The sequence below is a fragment of the Acanthochromis polyacanthus genome, chromosome 9, assembly GCF_021347895.1.
Source record: "Acanthochromis polyacanthus isolate Apoly-LR-REF ecotype Palm Island chromosome 9, KAUST_Apoly_ChrSc, whole genome shotgun sequence".
Classification (NCBI taxonomy): Eukaryota; Metazoa; Chordata; class Actinopteri; family Pomacentridae; genus Acanthochromis; species Acanthochromis polyacanthus.
In genome coordinates this window covers 27,800,405-27,816,604 of record NC_067121.1, presented here as the reverse complement: position 1 = coordinate 27,816,604, position 16,200 = coordinate 27,800,405, and the positions used below count along the sequence as shown (strand labels likewise).

Sequence of the window (16,200 nt, the reverse complement as noted above, 5' to 3'; positions counted from 1 at the left end):
TGTTATTTTTCAAAACTGAGACCATATTGGAAGCTGGCATGAAAGCTGTTTTTAAAGTGAGAAGTCTTTGAGCAACTTTTTGCTGATAAAGTAATATATTTTGGGATGCCAAATTTATTTTCCAAATATTGCCTCATTATTTTTGCAATACAAATTTCTTCCGCTGTGAACATATGGTGTTACTGAAAGAAAAAACAAAACTTACACGTGGTTCCAGATTTCACTGGAAAAACTTTTATTCTCTTTTTTTTTCTTTCAGCTTTGCACTGATCTGTTACAAAATGGACCTCAAATCATCCTCGTCTCTTTTTAAGATATCGATTTGGAGTAAATAATAAAATACAGCAGTGAATATACATTTGTGTTGTTTTATAGATCACACGTGTCTAAATAATACATCGACAATATAAGCAATACATGATCCACCGGGTCCTCGAGGCTTTTTTTTTTTCTCAATGGAAAATGAAAAATTACATCTGTTTGTGTGACCTCTTCAGCGACCCTGCTTCACAGATGGAGTTCCTCCTTTAACTAGACGCTAGTGTGTTAGTGTGCCACCATGAAACCTCTATAACCCAGTCTCTGCGGTGAGAAACTGCTCATTTGGATGCTGCACTTGCAAGTCCTCCGCTGAGTGGTTCATCCAGGGGGAGATCAGTGATCGTCTTTGTGCCTGTGATGCTGGTAGTGAGAGGAGGGGAAGTCTGCTGAGGGGAGATCTGTCCGGGGCCAGAGCTTCTCTGTCAGGTTGCACAGGGCTTCAAAGCTCCTGTAGAGGGAGAGGAGACGAGGAGGAGGAGGAGAAGGCGGCACTTCATCCACGAACTGCAGGGAACGGGACGACACTGAGAGGCAGAGACACAGTGGAGAGGAGTGAGAGTGTGTAGGAAAAGAGAAAAAGACAGTGTGTCTGAGCATGTGTGACCACCACAAACCTTTAGTCTCTGTGTAGTCTGCTTGGCTGAGCTGGCTGTAAGGGTCTGGCTGTAGATTTGAGGAAATGATCAGGGAGAAGGAGAGGAGCAAAACCTGAAAATAAACACAGACAGCAGGACAAAAAGAAGGCGAGCACAGAAAGCACAGATCAGAGGGTAACAATGGAGAGCACAGAGAGGAGAAGAAAGGGAATTATTAGGCATAACCTACATAACATTGCACACAAAGATGAGTGCAGCCAGGTGGAATTCAAACATTTGACTCCATTCACATCTCATCATGAAACACAGCTGCTGTCGTAATAGCTGGCTGAGGCTTTTAATGATGTGCTCGGCCGCTGTAGCTTCTATTGTAGCTTGTGCATTCATTTTTTATTTGTTAGATGTGCTGTCTGTCTTTGCTAATTCTCACTGGTGCAAATTAATATCACAGTGCTCCTATATAGCTCACCAGGATGCAGGTTCCTTTGTGTGTTGCTTTGCTGGAGCTATTAGGAAGGAGAGTCTGTAGCCGGCTTAGCTGCTCCAGCAGAGCACTGCAATACAAATACAGACACCAACATGAAAGAGATTGTTTAAGCTTCACATAGAGGAACCACAGATGTAATGCAGACATCTTTTTTTTTCTTCTAGCATCTGCGATCTCTGCATACTGAAATCCAACAAACAAAAAAAGAAAAGGAAGAGGAGCAACATAGGACAGGAAAACATGCGTTTCTAGATTTTTGCCGCGTTTTGTTTCAGTTCACCACGGCACCCTGTCAGCATGAGGCGGAGAGCAACGTAATGAGATGGCAGAATGAAGAGGAAGCAAAGCAAAGTCCATGGTGCTTTGTATTCCCGTGGTTTCACACTGATGCGTCTCCATCCTGAATTTAAACAAGTAGAATATTTTCTTAACCAGGTTTCCAGCATCTTGTGAGAAAGGAGCTGAGAACATATCAATGCAGATCAACAGAACACTGACTGTGGCACAATCCGATTCACAACAAAGACTCAAACAAACAATTCCGCCACAGATCTAAGAAAAACCGAGACATTAAGATATTCAAGGCACAACTTCAGAAGGGACTTTGTTAGATGTATTAAATATGGTTGAGATCTCGGTGTACAAACATAACAGAAAATAGTAATTTGATCTGAATCTGTGGTAGCGTCTGAGTAGATTCTCAGGTGTTCAGGTCCTGGTAATCCTAAGAACTTCAGTGGACGGCAGATTTTCTTTTTGGTTCTTGAAGATGTTTAACCTTCATCTAAGAACTTTCTTTAGTTTTAACTGAATAATGGAGAGTCCCCAAAACATACTGTAGGTTTAAATTACATTTGTCTATGAATCTGCAGTGGCAATATAAAAATGATACAAATACATAACTGAAGAGGATCACATCAACATGACAAGGAAAAAAGGTTAACAATGCTAAAAATTTACCTTAATAAAACTTGATTTAAGACCTCGCAGTACATTATACAGTCAGCATCTAAGCTAACAGAATCAATCCAGCAATAAACAATGAACCCAGTCAGCCTCTCACACTGGGAAATGAACCTGATAATGTGTGTAAATATCCATCCATATGGCAGAGCTGGACAAGGAACCCCAGCAGATTAATATTCAGTAAAAATGGGTACATGCAGAAAACAACCTTCCAAGCCATTTACCTGATAAAGATCTACCACCAAGATGTCACAAATCAGTGTGTTTTTAGAAGTTAGACAGGTTGCAGAATTCCATTCGAGTCTGCTGCTTTGGCAAAACACCTCATTCTAAGAGGCAGTCTCGTGATTCAACACATAAAAGCACCAAGTTTGACAATACTAACTGGTGCATGGAACAGTCAAATAATGTCATATATACACACGTGGACAAAATTGTTGGTACCCCTCAGTTAAAGAAGGAAAAACCCACAATTCTCACTGAAATCACCTGAAACTCACAAAAGTAACAATAAATAAAAATTTATTGAAAATTAAATAATCAAAAACAGCCATTACTTTTGAATTGTTGGTTAACATAATTATTTAAAAAAACAAACTAATGAAACAGGCCTGGACAAAATGATGGTACCTCTATAAAAGATTGAAAACTATTTGACCAGAGTGACATGATTAACTCAGGTGTGTCATTTAATTGACATCACAGGTGTTTCCAAACTCATAATCAGTCAGTCTGCCTATTTAAAGGGAGACAAGTAGTCACCCTGCTGTTTGGTGAAAAGGTGTGTACCACACTGAACATGGACAACAGAAAGCGAAGGAGAGAATTGTCCCAGGACATCCGAAAAAAAATGATAGACAAACATCTTAAAGGTAAAGGCTATAAGACCATCTCTAAACAGCTTGAAGTTCCTGTGACAACAGTGACTCATATTATTCAGAAGTTCAAGACCCACGGGACAGTAGCCAACCTCCCTGGACGTGGCCGCAAGAGGAAAATTGATGACAAATTGAAGAGACGGATCGTTGGAATTGTATCCAAAGAGCCCAGAGCAACCTCCAAAGAAATTAAAGGTGAACTCCAAGGCCAAGGTACATCAGTGTCACATCGCACCATTCGTCGTTGTTTGAGCCAAAGTGGACTTCATGAGAGACGACCAAGGAGGACACCACTGCTGAAAAAAACTCATAAAAAAGCCAGACTGGAATTTGCAAAAATGCATGTTGACAAGCCACAAAGCTTCTGGGAGAATGTCCTTTGGACAGATGAGACCAAACTGGAGCTTTTTGGTAAGGCACATCAACTCTATGTTCATAGACTCAAAAAGCAAGCATACGAAGAAAAGAACACTGTCCCTACGGTGAAACATGGAGGAGGCTCAGTAATGTTTTGGGGCTGCTTTGCTGCATCTGGCACAGGGTGTCTTGAAAGTGTGCAAGGTACGATGAAATCTGAAGACTATCAAGGCATTCTGGACAGAAATGTGCTGCCTAGTGTCAGAAAGCTTGGTCTCAGTCGCAGGTCATGGGTCTTCCAACAGGACAACGATCCAAAACACACAGCCAAAAACACCCAAGAATGGCTGAGAGAAAAGCGTTGGACTATTCTAAAGTGGCCTTCTATGAGCCCAGATCTGAATCCCATTGAACATATGTGGAAGGAGCTGAAACATGCCATTTGGAGAAGACACCCATCAAACCTGAGACAACTGGAGCTGTTTGCTCATGAGGAGTGGGCCAAAATACCTGTTGACAGCTGCAGAACGCTCATTGACAAATACAGAAATCGTTTAATTGCAGTGATTGCCTCAAAAGGTTGTGCAACAAAATATTAAGTTATGGGTACCATCATTTTTGTCCAGCCCTGTTTCATTAGTTTGTTTTTTTAAATAATTATGTTAATCAACAATTCAAAAGTGATGGCTGATTTTGATTATTTAATTTTCAATAAATTTTTATTGTTACTTTTGTGAGTTTCAAGTGATTTCAGTGAGAATTGTGGGTTTTTCCTTCTTTAACTGAGGGGTACCAACAATTTTGTCCACGTGTGTATGTATATATATATATATATATATAATGAAAGAACAGACTAATTGTACATTTTTCTTATCCTACTTGAAATATTAGGACTGATTCAACAGAGCAATACAAGATACAAAGTGTATGTATGCTTTTAATTTCAATTTCCTCTACATGAAATATGAAAGACAGCTTTAACCTCTTTTCCTTAATTAAATTTTTTTCTTGCTGTTTTTAACCTTGAGTTTGGAATTTGGCTGTCACTCTCTTAATCTTTTGAAACTAGACCTGGCAAGCAAGCTGTGGTTGTGACTGAGGACCCAAGGGCACCTTTACAGGAGCAACTTGTCAATGACAAGGTGGCCACGCCGCACAATGTACTCTGTTTTTATAATCTATTTTACTCTAAATACGAGCAGCATTTACAAAATGAGCATTATGCTGCATTAAAGAAGATTTTAAAGAATCAGTAAGACCATGAGAATAAATTAAAGAAGACAATGAGTCATTTTCTCACAGACTTCTGTAAAATCAGACTTCTTTTTGCCAACAGAGAAGTCGCCCCTTGCTGGTCTTTATAAATAATGCAGGTTTCAGTTACTTCTGCATTGGTTCCACTTTCCAGGGCTTCAATGTAAAAACGTTAAAAGGCCCTGCTTAGAGCCAGTGTTTAGTTTGTCTCCTCTGAGCTACCATAGAAGTCTGGTGGTACAACATCCATGAAAGAGAATCTGCAGCTCTGAAGGCCTCATTCAAACCCAAGATGGAAAATTTCATATATACAGGTGATTGTACAGGAACGATAGACCAATTATGAATACAATAATACATTTCCACTAATAAATCCTACTTACTGGTCCTTGAACCAAAGAGCCAACGTCAATTACTTAGCTGCTGGTGATAAACTCTGACATCTGTACTTTATCATTTTAGACATTTGTTGAACGGAAATAAGAAACCTTTCATCAAAAACATAGACTACATTCAGTGATTCCAGACTCTCAGATTCTATGTGCTGATTATCTTAGTTTTAATCAATTTAATAGCTGTCTGTTCGCGAGCAGAAGCTGCTTGAATATGTCGCCTTGGATTTTGAGAACTTGCATTGAGTGTTTTGTTTTACGACACTTTTTTGATTTTATAAAATGGAACATTTCAAAGTGCTAAATAAATCTAAATGCTGGTTACAGAAGTGTCTAGGTGTCTAGAGAAATAAAGAATCAATAGAGAAAACATCTCCAAACCAAGGATGCCAATGCATACAAGACCTCCAGACGGGGGCGCTATATAACAATACAGCAGACAATTTAATCTAAGGAGAGGTCTTCTTGGTTGTCTCTCTTTTATCTTCAAAATAGATCATTAGCTGATGGCAATAATCAGTCATTGCAGCACGTGAGGACTCACTTGTTGGTCTCCTCCAGCTGCTGGATCTTTCTCTGCAGCTCCAGGTTGTGAGAAGTACATGCAGACATCCTACAAAGAGGCAGAGAACAAGAGAGAAGGAAATGTAGATAAAACGAGGGAAGGAGGGCATCAAACAACATTGTGTGATGACGTTATATTGCTTCTGCTCCATTTCTCTCTCTGCCAATATCCATCTGCTGACTCTTATCTCACATTCTGTCATCCAGGGACACCATCCGTCAGCACCCCACCACCGCCACCCTCTTCGTCTGCAGTTTTTCTTATTTCTTCTCGTCATCATGAGTCACCCTCCATAATGGCCCTTGACTGATAATGATACTGGGCTGATACGCTCCACTGCTGTAATTACCAACAAATGCTGACGCTGCTGGATGACACTGACAATCTCACCGTGTCTCGAAACTTTTGTTATTCTGAGGCAACGAAGCACAGGCTTGAATGAGGCGTCGATAGCACACCATTAGGTTTGTAAGGCTCCTATTCCACCATTAAGGATATTTTTAAAAGTGTAGGTATGTACACAAAGGTTTGTCTGCTGTTTGTTAGACATTGCAGCAAACAATCAATTTTCCATTTATTTTTGACAAAAGGTGGGAACACACACACATTGATGTCAGATTTAAATTATCACTAAAATGAAAGCACATTGACGTTTGTCTTTAAAGGTCCCATAATGTTCCCATTTTTAGCAATTTGGTTTTTAAGCTCAAAATACTGCAAAGATGGTAAACTCTTGACTCTACAATTGCTAGTTTTCAGAGCAGGTTGTTTCAATGTCTGCAGATGTAAATGCAGCTCAGCTAGACACAAATAAGTGTGTGAGACTAAAACAAGCAGTTTCCCTCCGAGTTAAAGCATAGTTGTGTTTGAGTTTGTCAGACCATGTTGCAGTTATAAAATCAATAGTTTAGCAGCACAGAGGATGTGATTGGAAATGGCTCTGACTGAGCGCTGGTGAACATGTAGTCTTAATGGGCTGCGTTTCAGTCACTATTTCTTGCTCAGCAGGAGGAAAAAACAAACACTGGCCAAGTTTAGGTTGTACTGAACCGCAACAGCTGACATCAAAATACAATAACCCATATAGTCCTTGTTTATGGTTTCAAATCGGTCTCAAAGGTCCTAAATGATGAAAATCCCTTGTTATTGTCGTTTTGTGGTACTGTAGAACAACTTTCACTAAAAAGCTCCTGAGTAAAAATGGATGCTTCAGTGGCCAGGCTCATAGGAGCAACATCCAATCTGAAGTCTGGAAGAAGAGCTGCTGGAAAACTCCAGGATCAATGTGACAAAAACTTGAGTTCCTGAAGGAGCAGATCTCCAAAGAGGGCAGGAACTCTGCAGACTGAAAGCTATCAGTGAGAGTCTCTCTACAACACTCTTCAACATGGAGGAGCAGCTGCTGGAAACAAACAACAAATTCCAGCAGAAAGAAGATCCTGGACGACTGAGTACAACACTGTAGAACAGCTCAGAAAGGATGTTACCCTGAGAGAACAAGGGAAAGAAGAAATGCAGAACAACCAGAAACTGAGGGAAGATAGCAACAAAGACCTGCAAGAGGAAATTAGTCAGAAGAGGAGAATAAGGAGCTGCAGGAGCTTTGCTTCAAAAGAAAAACAAGAGGAGACTCTTTAGGGTTTTAAAGATGAACAAAGAGACAAAAACAGACTGAAAAAGTGAACTAGGAGAAAGAAGGGAAGGAGGTGCTGGAAAAGAAGGTGAAAAAGAAAAGCTTCTGCTGGTTGCAGCCACAGAAGAAGAACCATGACAGCAGCTCTGTAACCCCTCGATAAAAAAAGGATAAAATAATAAACTTTGTCCGATGCAAACATAACCATCTAACTTCTGCATGTGTGGCTGATATTAAATCTGAGGAGTTCATGTCTCATTTCAGGGTTTTCAGGTTTTTCAAAGAAGTCCTAAATGAGGTGAACGAAATCACATTTGAATAACCAACCTGAGGCAAACTTGGAGGCAAATTAAGATTATTTATCCTGCTCTATCCTAAGTAATCAAGTCTCAAGCATCCTTCAGTTGAATTTTTGACAAGTCATTACTTTATTGGGGCTTCACATGAAATCTGAGACTTTTTACTATTTATGAAATTGCATTAGTTGCTTTAGCAGCTGTGTTTAATGTTAGTCCTGGTGGGGTTTTTTTCCTGCAAAACCTTTCTCAAAAACATTTGTGTTAAATCTGGAGAGTCTCAGTGACTCAGTGTTTGTGCCACTGAGTCGATACTTTGGTCCATCTGTTAGGAAAAAAAAGACTCACTGCTAAAGTGGGAAAGAACAGCTGCTGAGCTGGGAATGACATCAACACAACTCTGTTCATGTTTCAACCCAGAAATGCTTCAATGTATCCATCAAAAATCTCAAGAAAAACATCAGCGTCACCTCAAAGAACCAAATATCTGCATGTAAAACACACTATGAAATGTTGTGCAGCAAAGCCAAGCTGAAATTACACTCTAGAAAATGTATTGGAGGAGCTTTAATGAATATTTAATTCAGTCAGGTACATTTAGACAGTAAATATTATTTTATGCAGTGATACAAAGTTTTAAAAAGGGAGAACATTCTGGCAACTGGGTGACAGAAAAATACGTTTCATTCCATCTCGAATCATCAAATCGTATCTGTTAGGATTGTGGGATTTTTCTAGTAAAGCTGGACTATGTACACAAAGTTAAAGTGAGTACATGTTTGTTTACAGCCTCAGAGGCAACAGTGAGGGGGCAGATTATACAAAATGTGAGCTACACGACTTTAAAATACCGATCTGTAAAGGTATGAGGCTAAGTATCTGTTTGGAGGCTTGAAAAGTGGCAAAAGTAAGCACCTTCATATCTCAACTGCTTTTACTTTGCACTTCTGAGTTCATGACAACCACAAAACACAATAAAAAGGAATTTTCCCCTCATGATACCTTTAAAGCTCTCTATTCACTCTATTCTACTTGCTACACCCGTTGTCCTCAGCACCCCAATTCATTCTCCGATGACTCCTCTGTTCTGAGTTGAATCAAAAATGACAGGTTTTATGGGAACCCAGCGGTGCAAGGGGAACCATCTGAAGGTTAGCCTCAGATCTAAAAATCCTACAAATACCCCGGGGGAGGCTGAGGAACAATAAACCTTGCCGCACTGCCCTTTTTGAGAAGGTTTGATATGAATTAAACCACATGCTCTGCCAGGCCACATTGCTTGCAGAGGTCTGATGGACTGGAAAAGCCACCATGTGGGAGGCTGGCAGGATAAAGAAATTTGGTGACAAAGGATGACTGGCTGTGCGGTAAGGCTCAGTCTGCACAGCCTGGACTTAGATTAGAAGGAGGAAGACTGAAAGGATCTTAGCAAAAACCTCCTGGCCTGCTACTGTGACATGCTGCAGCACAGACTGGTTTAGCTGCTCTGTTGTGCTACAATACGCCGTGTTTTCTGTCAAACTGACCCCAGATTAGGCACAAAAAGAGCTGAGCACACGCTGTTGTATAATTGTGACAGAAAGCCTTCAGCTCATTCACTTTCAATTTTCACCTCTGCTTCAATTCTAGTTTGTGGAAATAATGATGTTCTCATGGATAATACCTTGTAAATAACTTCTCACTTTTGTCACTTTTCAACACCATATTAGATGTTATTATACATTAGACAAAAACCCAGTTTCAACCATAAAATTCGATGAGGTTTTATATCTTTTCCACTTTTATTTCAGTCATGGTTCTAGAGTATTTCGACAGAGATCTTGTCTTTATATTCATGAGTCTGCTGTGCTTTTGCAACCACTAGATCATACAAAAATGCTTAATAATGAGGGCAACATGTCAAAGTTAAGCAGACTCAAAATGTAACATTTCCCCTAATAATAGGTTGCAGTCTAAGGAGCATATGGTAATGCCTTTCTTTTTATCTCATATAGTATGAATCCTCTCTTTGAGTGACAAAATGTTCTCACTCTGGAGTTTTTTGTGATGTTTACGACCTGGTTTGTGTCAGATACACAATGCTGTATTAAAAAGAAAGCATCAGCGGTATAAAGTAGCTTTTGTAGCATGCAGGACTCGATTATGAGCCGCATTTTTCTCAGTTGAGCTGAAAAATTATCCGTTGGTCCGATACTGAATAATGTTCTAACAGTAATGATGACTGTTACATAATAACAATGTGATTGTCATTAGCTGAATATCCCTATAATTTTTATCATACATTAATGATTCTTCCGTTTTTTCTCTTGCTAAAAGTCTCCGTTCAGCTTTTAGTTTTGTTTTTTCCGCTCCAAACAAACCACTAGTGCTCTGTTATTTTGTTCTGTGAGTCCCGCAAAGTGCTTTTTCAGGGAGCTACTCGATAAATACGATGTTTCAGGAAATGCAAACGCTTCAAAGGACTCTGTGTTCTCAATGATTCACAACAGGGAAATGGACAATTGCTTGTTTTTTTTTAAAGAAATGTCCTGCTGCATCTTTGCTACAGTTTGTAAAAGAGAATCATCACAAAATAGGCTAATTTTAAGTCTTTCTGAGCACAAACGAATCACTGCAGATAAAAACTTAATTTTGTAGGCCAAAATGTGCTGAGATAATGTTCTGGTGAGTGAAAATGCTGAGTGCAGCTGCTTCCTACCTCCCTTCCAGACTGTCAACATATTCCCTCTTCTTCTTCCGACTTTCCTGAGCTGAGCGCTTGTTACGGATTTTCCGCCGGATTTTCTTCAAAACCCTCTCTTCAAACTTGTCAGGCAGATGAAACACATGCGGGTATAAGGGACAAGAAAGAAAGAGGAAGAAACAGGGTAAGTGAAGTGAAACTGGGATGGGAAAGATGGGGCAAAACTGGAAGAGGTCGTACAACTGGGGATACAGATTTAGATTTGTGGATGTGGAAGGTGCGTGTTTGTGTCGAGACATGTGCCCTACATACATGCATATTACAGGCATACGTTCATCTACCTTAGACAGGGGCAGTTTGCTGGGCAGGTTTACGCCTTCTTTAGCCAGAAGCTTCTTCTCATCCTCATTAAGTACAAGCTCCTGCAGGGAATACTGGGGGATTCGTTGCATCTGCGAAGCACATGGACCGAATACTGCAGTTAAAAAGTGATTTGCTCAGTCCGCTCACCTGAAGAAAGCACTCGACTGTATTAAAACTTAATAAACTACTGTGTTTTGAATTTAAATTTTGCTCTCTTTCTCTCCAAGTAGACAGGTCATCACAAGAAGGTCTTTGGTGTGAAATTCTACAGAGATGCAGTGGACTGTACAAGCAGTCATAACTGTGTTATTTGGAACTCCCATTTGTTAGATATGTCGTGGAAATTTGCTCTATCGTCTAACTCAGAAACCACAAACACCTTGCTGGGTCATTGGCGGATTTAATATCGTTTACGATAAGGAGAATACAGAGTTTGTCAGCTTTTACAATGAACCTTCAGAAATACTTTTCATTGTTTAGCATATGTCAGTGTAACTCTGTTATTTGTTCCATACCATTTCAGAACTGGAGTCCTCCTTCCCAGCGCCTTTTAAGGAGTGTCTTTTGTGAACCTCAAACCTTCTGGCCCTCAGGCAGTTCTTCAACAACTGTGATGAAGTTACTAACAAAAATAGGATGAATACAATTTCCATCCATCTATACACCATTAAATCCTCATTAGGGTCGCAGAGTCTGTCCCAGCTGACTTAAGATGAAGACAGAGGACACTTGGACAGGTCACCAGTCTATCACAGGACTACATATAGAGACAAACAAGGACACTCATGTTCACAACTATGGACCACTTAGAGTTATCAATTAACCTGAGCATATTTTCGGACTGTGGAAGGTACTCCGGCTTCCTCCCACTCATGCACAGGGAGATCATGTAAACTCCCAGCCCGATCTCACGAGGATTCGTGAAACTGTTACGTAAATTTTTGTTTCGGTTTCGTGCGCACCAACACGATTTCGTCATGTTTTTCGTGCCGCTCACCACGAAATGCGCACCAATGTATTTTAAACGGCGGACTTTTCGTGCCACCCAGAACGTATTTCAAACGAATGTGTGTATTATATTTTTAATGTAAAACCATGGCGAATCCAACGCTATATTTTGCATGACATCGTCCCTAACCATAACCCTAACCATAACCCTAACCATAACCTAACCATAACCTAACCATAACCCGGTGGTACACTTACCAATTTGCATAGGAATTTAAAGAATGTCCGGCGGCCGGTGGCCGCAAACGCGATCACACAAGCAGTATACGCCGATGGACAGCTTAGATCGTCATGAATCCGCTGGTATAAACCACTTTCAGCTGTGATTACCACAGCGGGTTTCGTTGTGAGCAACACGAAAAACATTTCGTGGTGAGCGGCACGAAAAACATGACGAAATCGTGTTGGTGCGCACGATAAAGAAACAAAAAATTTACGTAACAGTTTCACGAATCCCCGTGAGACCGTGTTGCAGCTGCGCACGAAAAAGAAACAAAAAATTTACGTAACAGTTTCACGAATCCCCGTGAGACCGTGTTGAAACTCCACGTAGAAACATCCTCAGGCCCAGGCTGCAAACTACAGACCCACTGTGCAGCTCCAGATATATAATATAACAAATGGTAACCTAAGAGACCATGATTCAATTCAACTTTATTATATAGCGCCAATTACAGGTCAAATTGTCTCAAGACGCTTTACAGAACCCATTTGCCTGAAGCCCCAGAGCAAACCCTACGGTGACAGCGGCAAGAAAAGACTTCCTTTTAACAGGAAGAAACCTTGAACCTCTTTATGTGGGGGACCTATCTGACTGCTGACTGGCGGGTTGTGAGGGACAGAAGAGGCAGAGAGATGGGGATGTAGAGGTAGAAGGGTAGAGGGGTAGAGGGGTACAGGAGTGGAGAGGGGGAGGGATGGGAGAAGAGGGGTGTGGGGAACAAGTTTGCTTTTTCTTTCAGATTCCAGAACAAAATTATAATTTCACCCCGAAATTTCACAGAAACTCTTCTTACGTTTTGTCCCACGTTGGTTAACAGCAGGTCCTTCACTGTGAGAGCATGGCTGGATGGTAGCAGGGGCTTTTGGTCTTCGGTGAAGTAGTATGCAATACCGAACCCCTCATTGAGGCCACCAGGCTCCCAGCCTGTATATTGAGCCAGAAAAAACAAATAGAGAGAAAATAGCAGGTCATAATTCATAAAATTGCCTCTGTTTGCAGTCCAAACAGAACCCACCACAATACCTGTGGCACTGCTGCAACCTTCTGTGCTTTACAGAACACCCTACAAACATGCAGCACACATACAGAAAAGGTGATTTCTTTCGATGTTTCCATTCTCATCCATCACACAGTATCATCAGGAAGGCGTCTGATCAGCCCCACATAGATTCTGCAGCACTATTATGTCCCTAAGCACACAGCCAGAGTCATAAAGTACTATTTTCTGTGACAAGAAGAACACAGAGTCCTGAAACAGAAGTGTTCCCCATAGAGCCCATTTCCTAGCATCAGTCTGGGATTACATGAAGAGAGTGAAGCCACTGACACACGGCCAGAATTCACAGGAGAACTGCAGCAAAATCTACAAGATACTTGCCAAATCCCTAAAAAAAAAAAAAAAAAAAAAAAAAAGATGAGAGCTAGTACTGTCCTAAAGGTAGACTGTGGTCACACTGAATATTAATTTGACTTAGAGAGTTCTTTATGACAGCATGCTTGCTTTTGCACAGTGCTGTATGTTACTCTTTTCTTTGTGCTCTTGGTTTATTCAGTCAGTTTCATGTATTTTTGACACAGAGAGGTCAAGAATCTGCATTGTGAAAAAGGACCATTATTCAAAAAATAGGCAATTTCATCACACGATGAATGACAATAGCACAACCATTATCCTTAAAAATGTTCAGAAACAGGGAAAAACAAATTATTTGCTTTTTGAAATGACCCGCAGTCAGAGGGCTCATTATTCCACAACAGAAGGCACAATTGATAAATCTGACAGTGTCGAAGTCTATTATTTTTTTCTACCTGACAGCCCAGGGATCTGGTTCACCTTTTCTCTTTCACTTCCTAACCTGGCAGTTGTGCTCACCATTTAAATGACCACTTTCATGGCTCACCCATTAGCTGCGGGCCTCTCAGATGCTCCTCACCAGTTTGAAATGCAAGTGTTTTTACCACTTTCCAATTTAAATGTAGTCTCACCGAGATCAATGGAAACATCAGACGATTTTTCATTTGCTGGTGGCCGGCTCTCCAGGGACGGAGGCTGAGGGAACGTCTGAATGTCAAATGCTGGAAAAGCTGAGCGGGAGGTTGGGTGAGGACTGTCTGTGGGGTCTGTCGGGGGGTCCTCATTGATGCCGCTGTCAGGGGTGCAGGGCGACCACAGTGGGGAAGCCGGCACAGAGGAGCAGTCGCTCCCCTGCAGCAGGGCGTCCAAGAAGTCATCAGCTCCACTTCTCTCAGGGCTCAGGGTCTGAGGAGAGGCAGGATATGTACACATCATCACTGCTGAGCTGACAGACGTAATGAGATTATCATATATGGGCACAGACAACTGCTTAGTGAAAATAACAGAAGACATTAAATGTAAATTTGTAAAATTATGAATTTAAAATAATTTCTAGACAAGTTGCTTTAATCATAAAGTAAAATATTATATTGCTCATTGTTGTTTTGTGTCTTTGTGTCTCATTTTTGTAATATTTTGTCTTGTTCTTGTTGGGTTTTTTGTAATTTTTCATCTGACTTTTGTCATTTGTCTCATGTTTTTGTTGTTTTGTTTCCGTTTTGTCACGCTTCTGTTTTTTGTGTAATTTTTCTCATTTTGTGTTTCGCTTTATTAAGTTTTTTGCATATCATTTTGTGTTCTTCTGTCTGACTTGTGTCGTTTGTGTAATTTTTTTGTCTCGTTTTTGTTTGTCCTTTTTTGTCTCTTTTCTGTTTTGTGTCATTTGTCTAATTTTTTTGTCCTTTTGTTTTGGTTGTTGTCATTTTGTGTCTCTTTTTTGTAATATTTTGTCTTGTTTTTTTGTCTTTTGTTGTCCGACTATTGTTGTTTGGATCATGACTAAATGTTTTGTGCCTTTGTAGATGCTGTAAATGACAAATCGAGGCATATCATTGCTGAAATTGAAGTTATTTTTCTGAAGAAACTTCAGGTTTTTCATAATATTTTGTTCATTACATGTGAACATTTTAAGAACATACTTTTTCGCATGAAAACAAAAGAAAAATTTGGAGTTGTCATGATTTATGGGATAATATGCTGTAATTTAACTGGTCCGGCCCACTGAATGTCAAACCGGACTGAATGTAGCCTCTGAACTAAAATGAATTTGACACTCCTGACTTAGACACACCGGTGTTCACGTCCTTGAGCTCATTTCCCTGTGACTCTTCGCCTCTTTGCAAACACGACCACACCTCAGAATACACCTCGCACTCAATCAATTTGCGGTTTTCATTGTTTTTCCACCAGCGACTTTGTATGAGAAAACTGTGCAGACTGACCAGCGTACGTACATCATCGATTGTGAGAGACCACGGTTGGTTGCTATGGCAACTGGTGGATTCATCCGTGTTCCTGAGAAGAAGGTCAACGATGTCCATCCCAGCGTGCACCTGAAACAAAGAGTGCTGGTTTTAAGAATGAGGTGTTCCTCGGTTTCTTAGAGGCTGTTTTTCCACTCTGCTTGCTCTTTCTCCCTGCTTGTTTGTAAAGACTAATACCTCCTGTTGTGTTGCTCACTCTCACACTTTGTTTGCCCTTGACAAAATCAATGAAATTAAATCAATCCTATCCACTTTCACCTACTGTTACAAAAAGTTTGTTTTCCCTGGGCGCATTCTGAATTATTCACGTTCACAAAAAGCAGAAGTTGCACCCAGTGATCTCACCTTGTCTGCAGTCAGCGTCATAATTCCGGCATTAAAGCAGCTGATGAAATTTCAATGAAACTATCCAACAGGGACAAAAACACAGCCGGATCAAAAGGTCTGTCTGTGGCTTCAGCGTGTGGGAGAAAGGCCTAGGACTGTTTCAAGGGACAAAGTTGAGAAGTCATATCACAGCATTCCTCCAAACCAGCTGATCGCCGTCCAATCCAGTGTTCAGCAGGCAGCTTGTAAAAGGAAGACTCACCAATGGATTAATTACTTTAAGTTCGTCAGAGGCAGCCTAGAGCGACCTCTGATGTAATCTTGGGAAATTAGTGTTGATTCACTATATGCTTTCACATTCATTTTTCGTTTGACAGGTTCAATTTATGACTCCTTTTTTTTAAATTGTTTTCAAAGGCAAAAGGTGGAGACTTGCATTTTATTCAAGCTGTTTTCTGACTGAGCCCAGCAAGAACTCACTCCTTTATCCTCCACTCCTCATTAACCATCAGGCA

The 16,200-nt window shown here is 40.5% G+C and overlaps 1 protein-coding gene across 1 annotated transcript; it reads right to left on the bottom strand.

Moving 5' to 3' along the window:
* Positions 1-232: 232 nt before the first annotated feature.
* LOC110948970 (cyclic AMP-responsive element-binding protein 3-like protein 3-B) lies at positions 233-15,909 on the bottom strand. Its single transcript, XM_022190758.2, has 10 exons — positions 15,704-15,909; positions 15,317-15,427; positions 14,006-14,279; positions 12,816-12,946; positions 10,770-10,880; positions 10,444-10,550; positions 5,796-5,864; positions 1,387-1,471; positions 936-1,029; positions 233-845 (listed from the first exon to the last, which is right to left on the bottom strand). Exons 1-10 carry the CDS (start codon positions 15,722-15,724, stop codon positions 655-657), a joined length of 1,194 nt encoding a protein of 397 aa, XP_022046450.2. The 5' UTR covers positions 15,725-15,909; the 3' UTR covers positions 233-654.
* Positions 15,910-16,200: the final 291 nt, after the last annotated feature.

Coding starts and splice junctions, on each gene's coding strand:
- LOC110948970 (XM_022190758.2), bottom strand. CDS start 15,724: ATGACGCTGACTGCAGACAAG. Junction 14,280..15,316: donor TCGATGATGTACGTACGCTG/GTCAGTCTGCAC, acceptor GCCTCTCCTCAG/ACCCTGAGCCCTGAGAGAAG. Junction 12,947..14,005: donor TGATGTTTCCATTGATCTCG/GTGAGACTACAT, acceptor CTCAATATACAG/GCTGGGAGCCTGGTGGCCTC.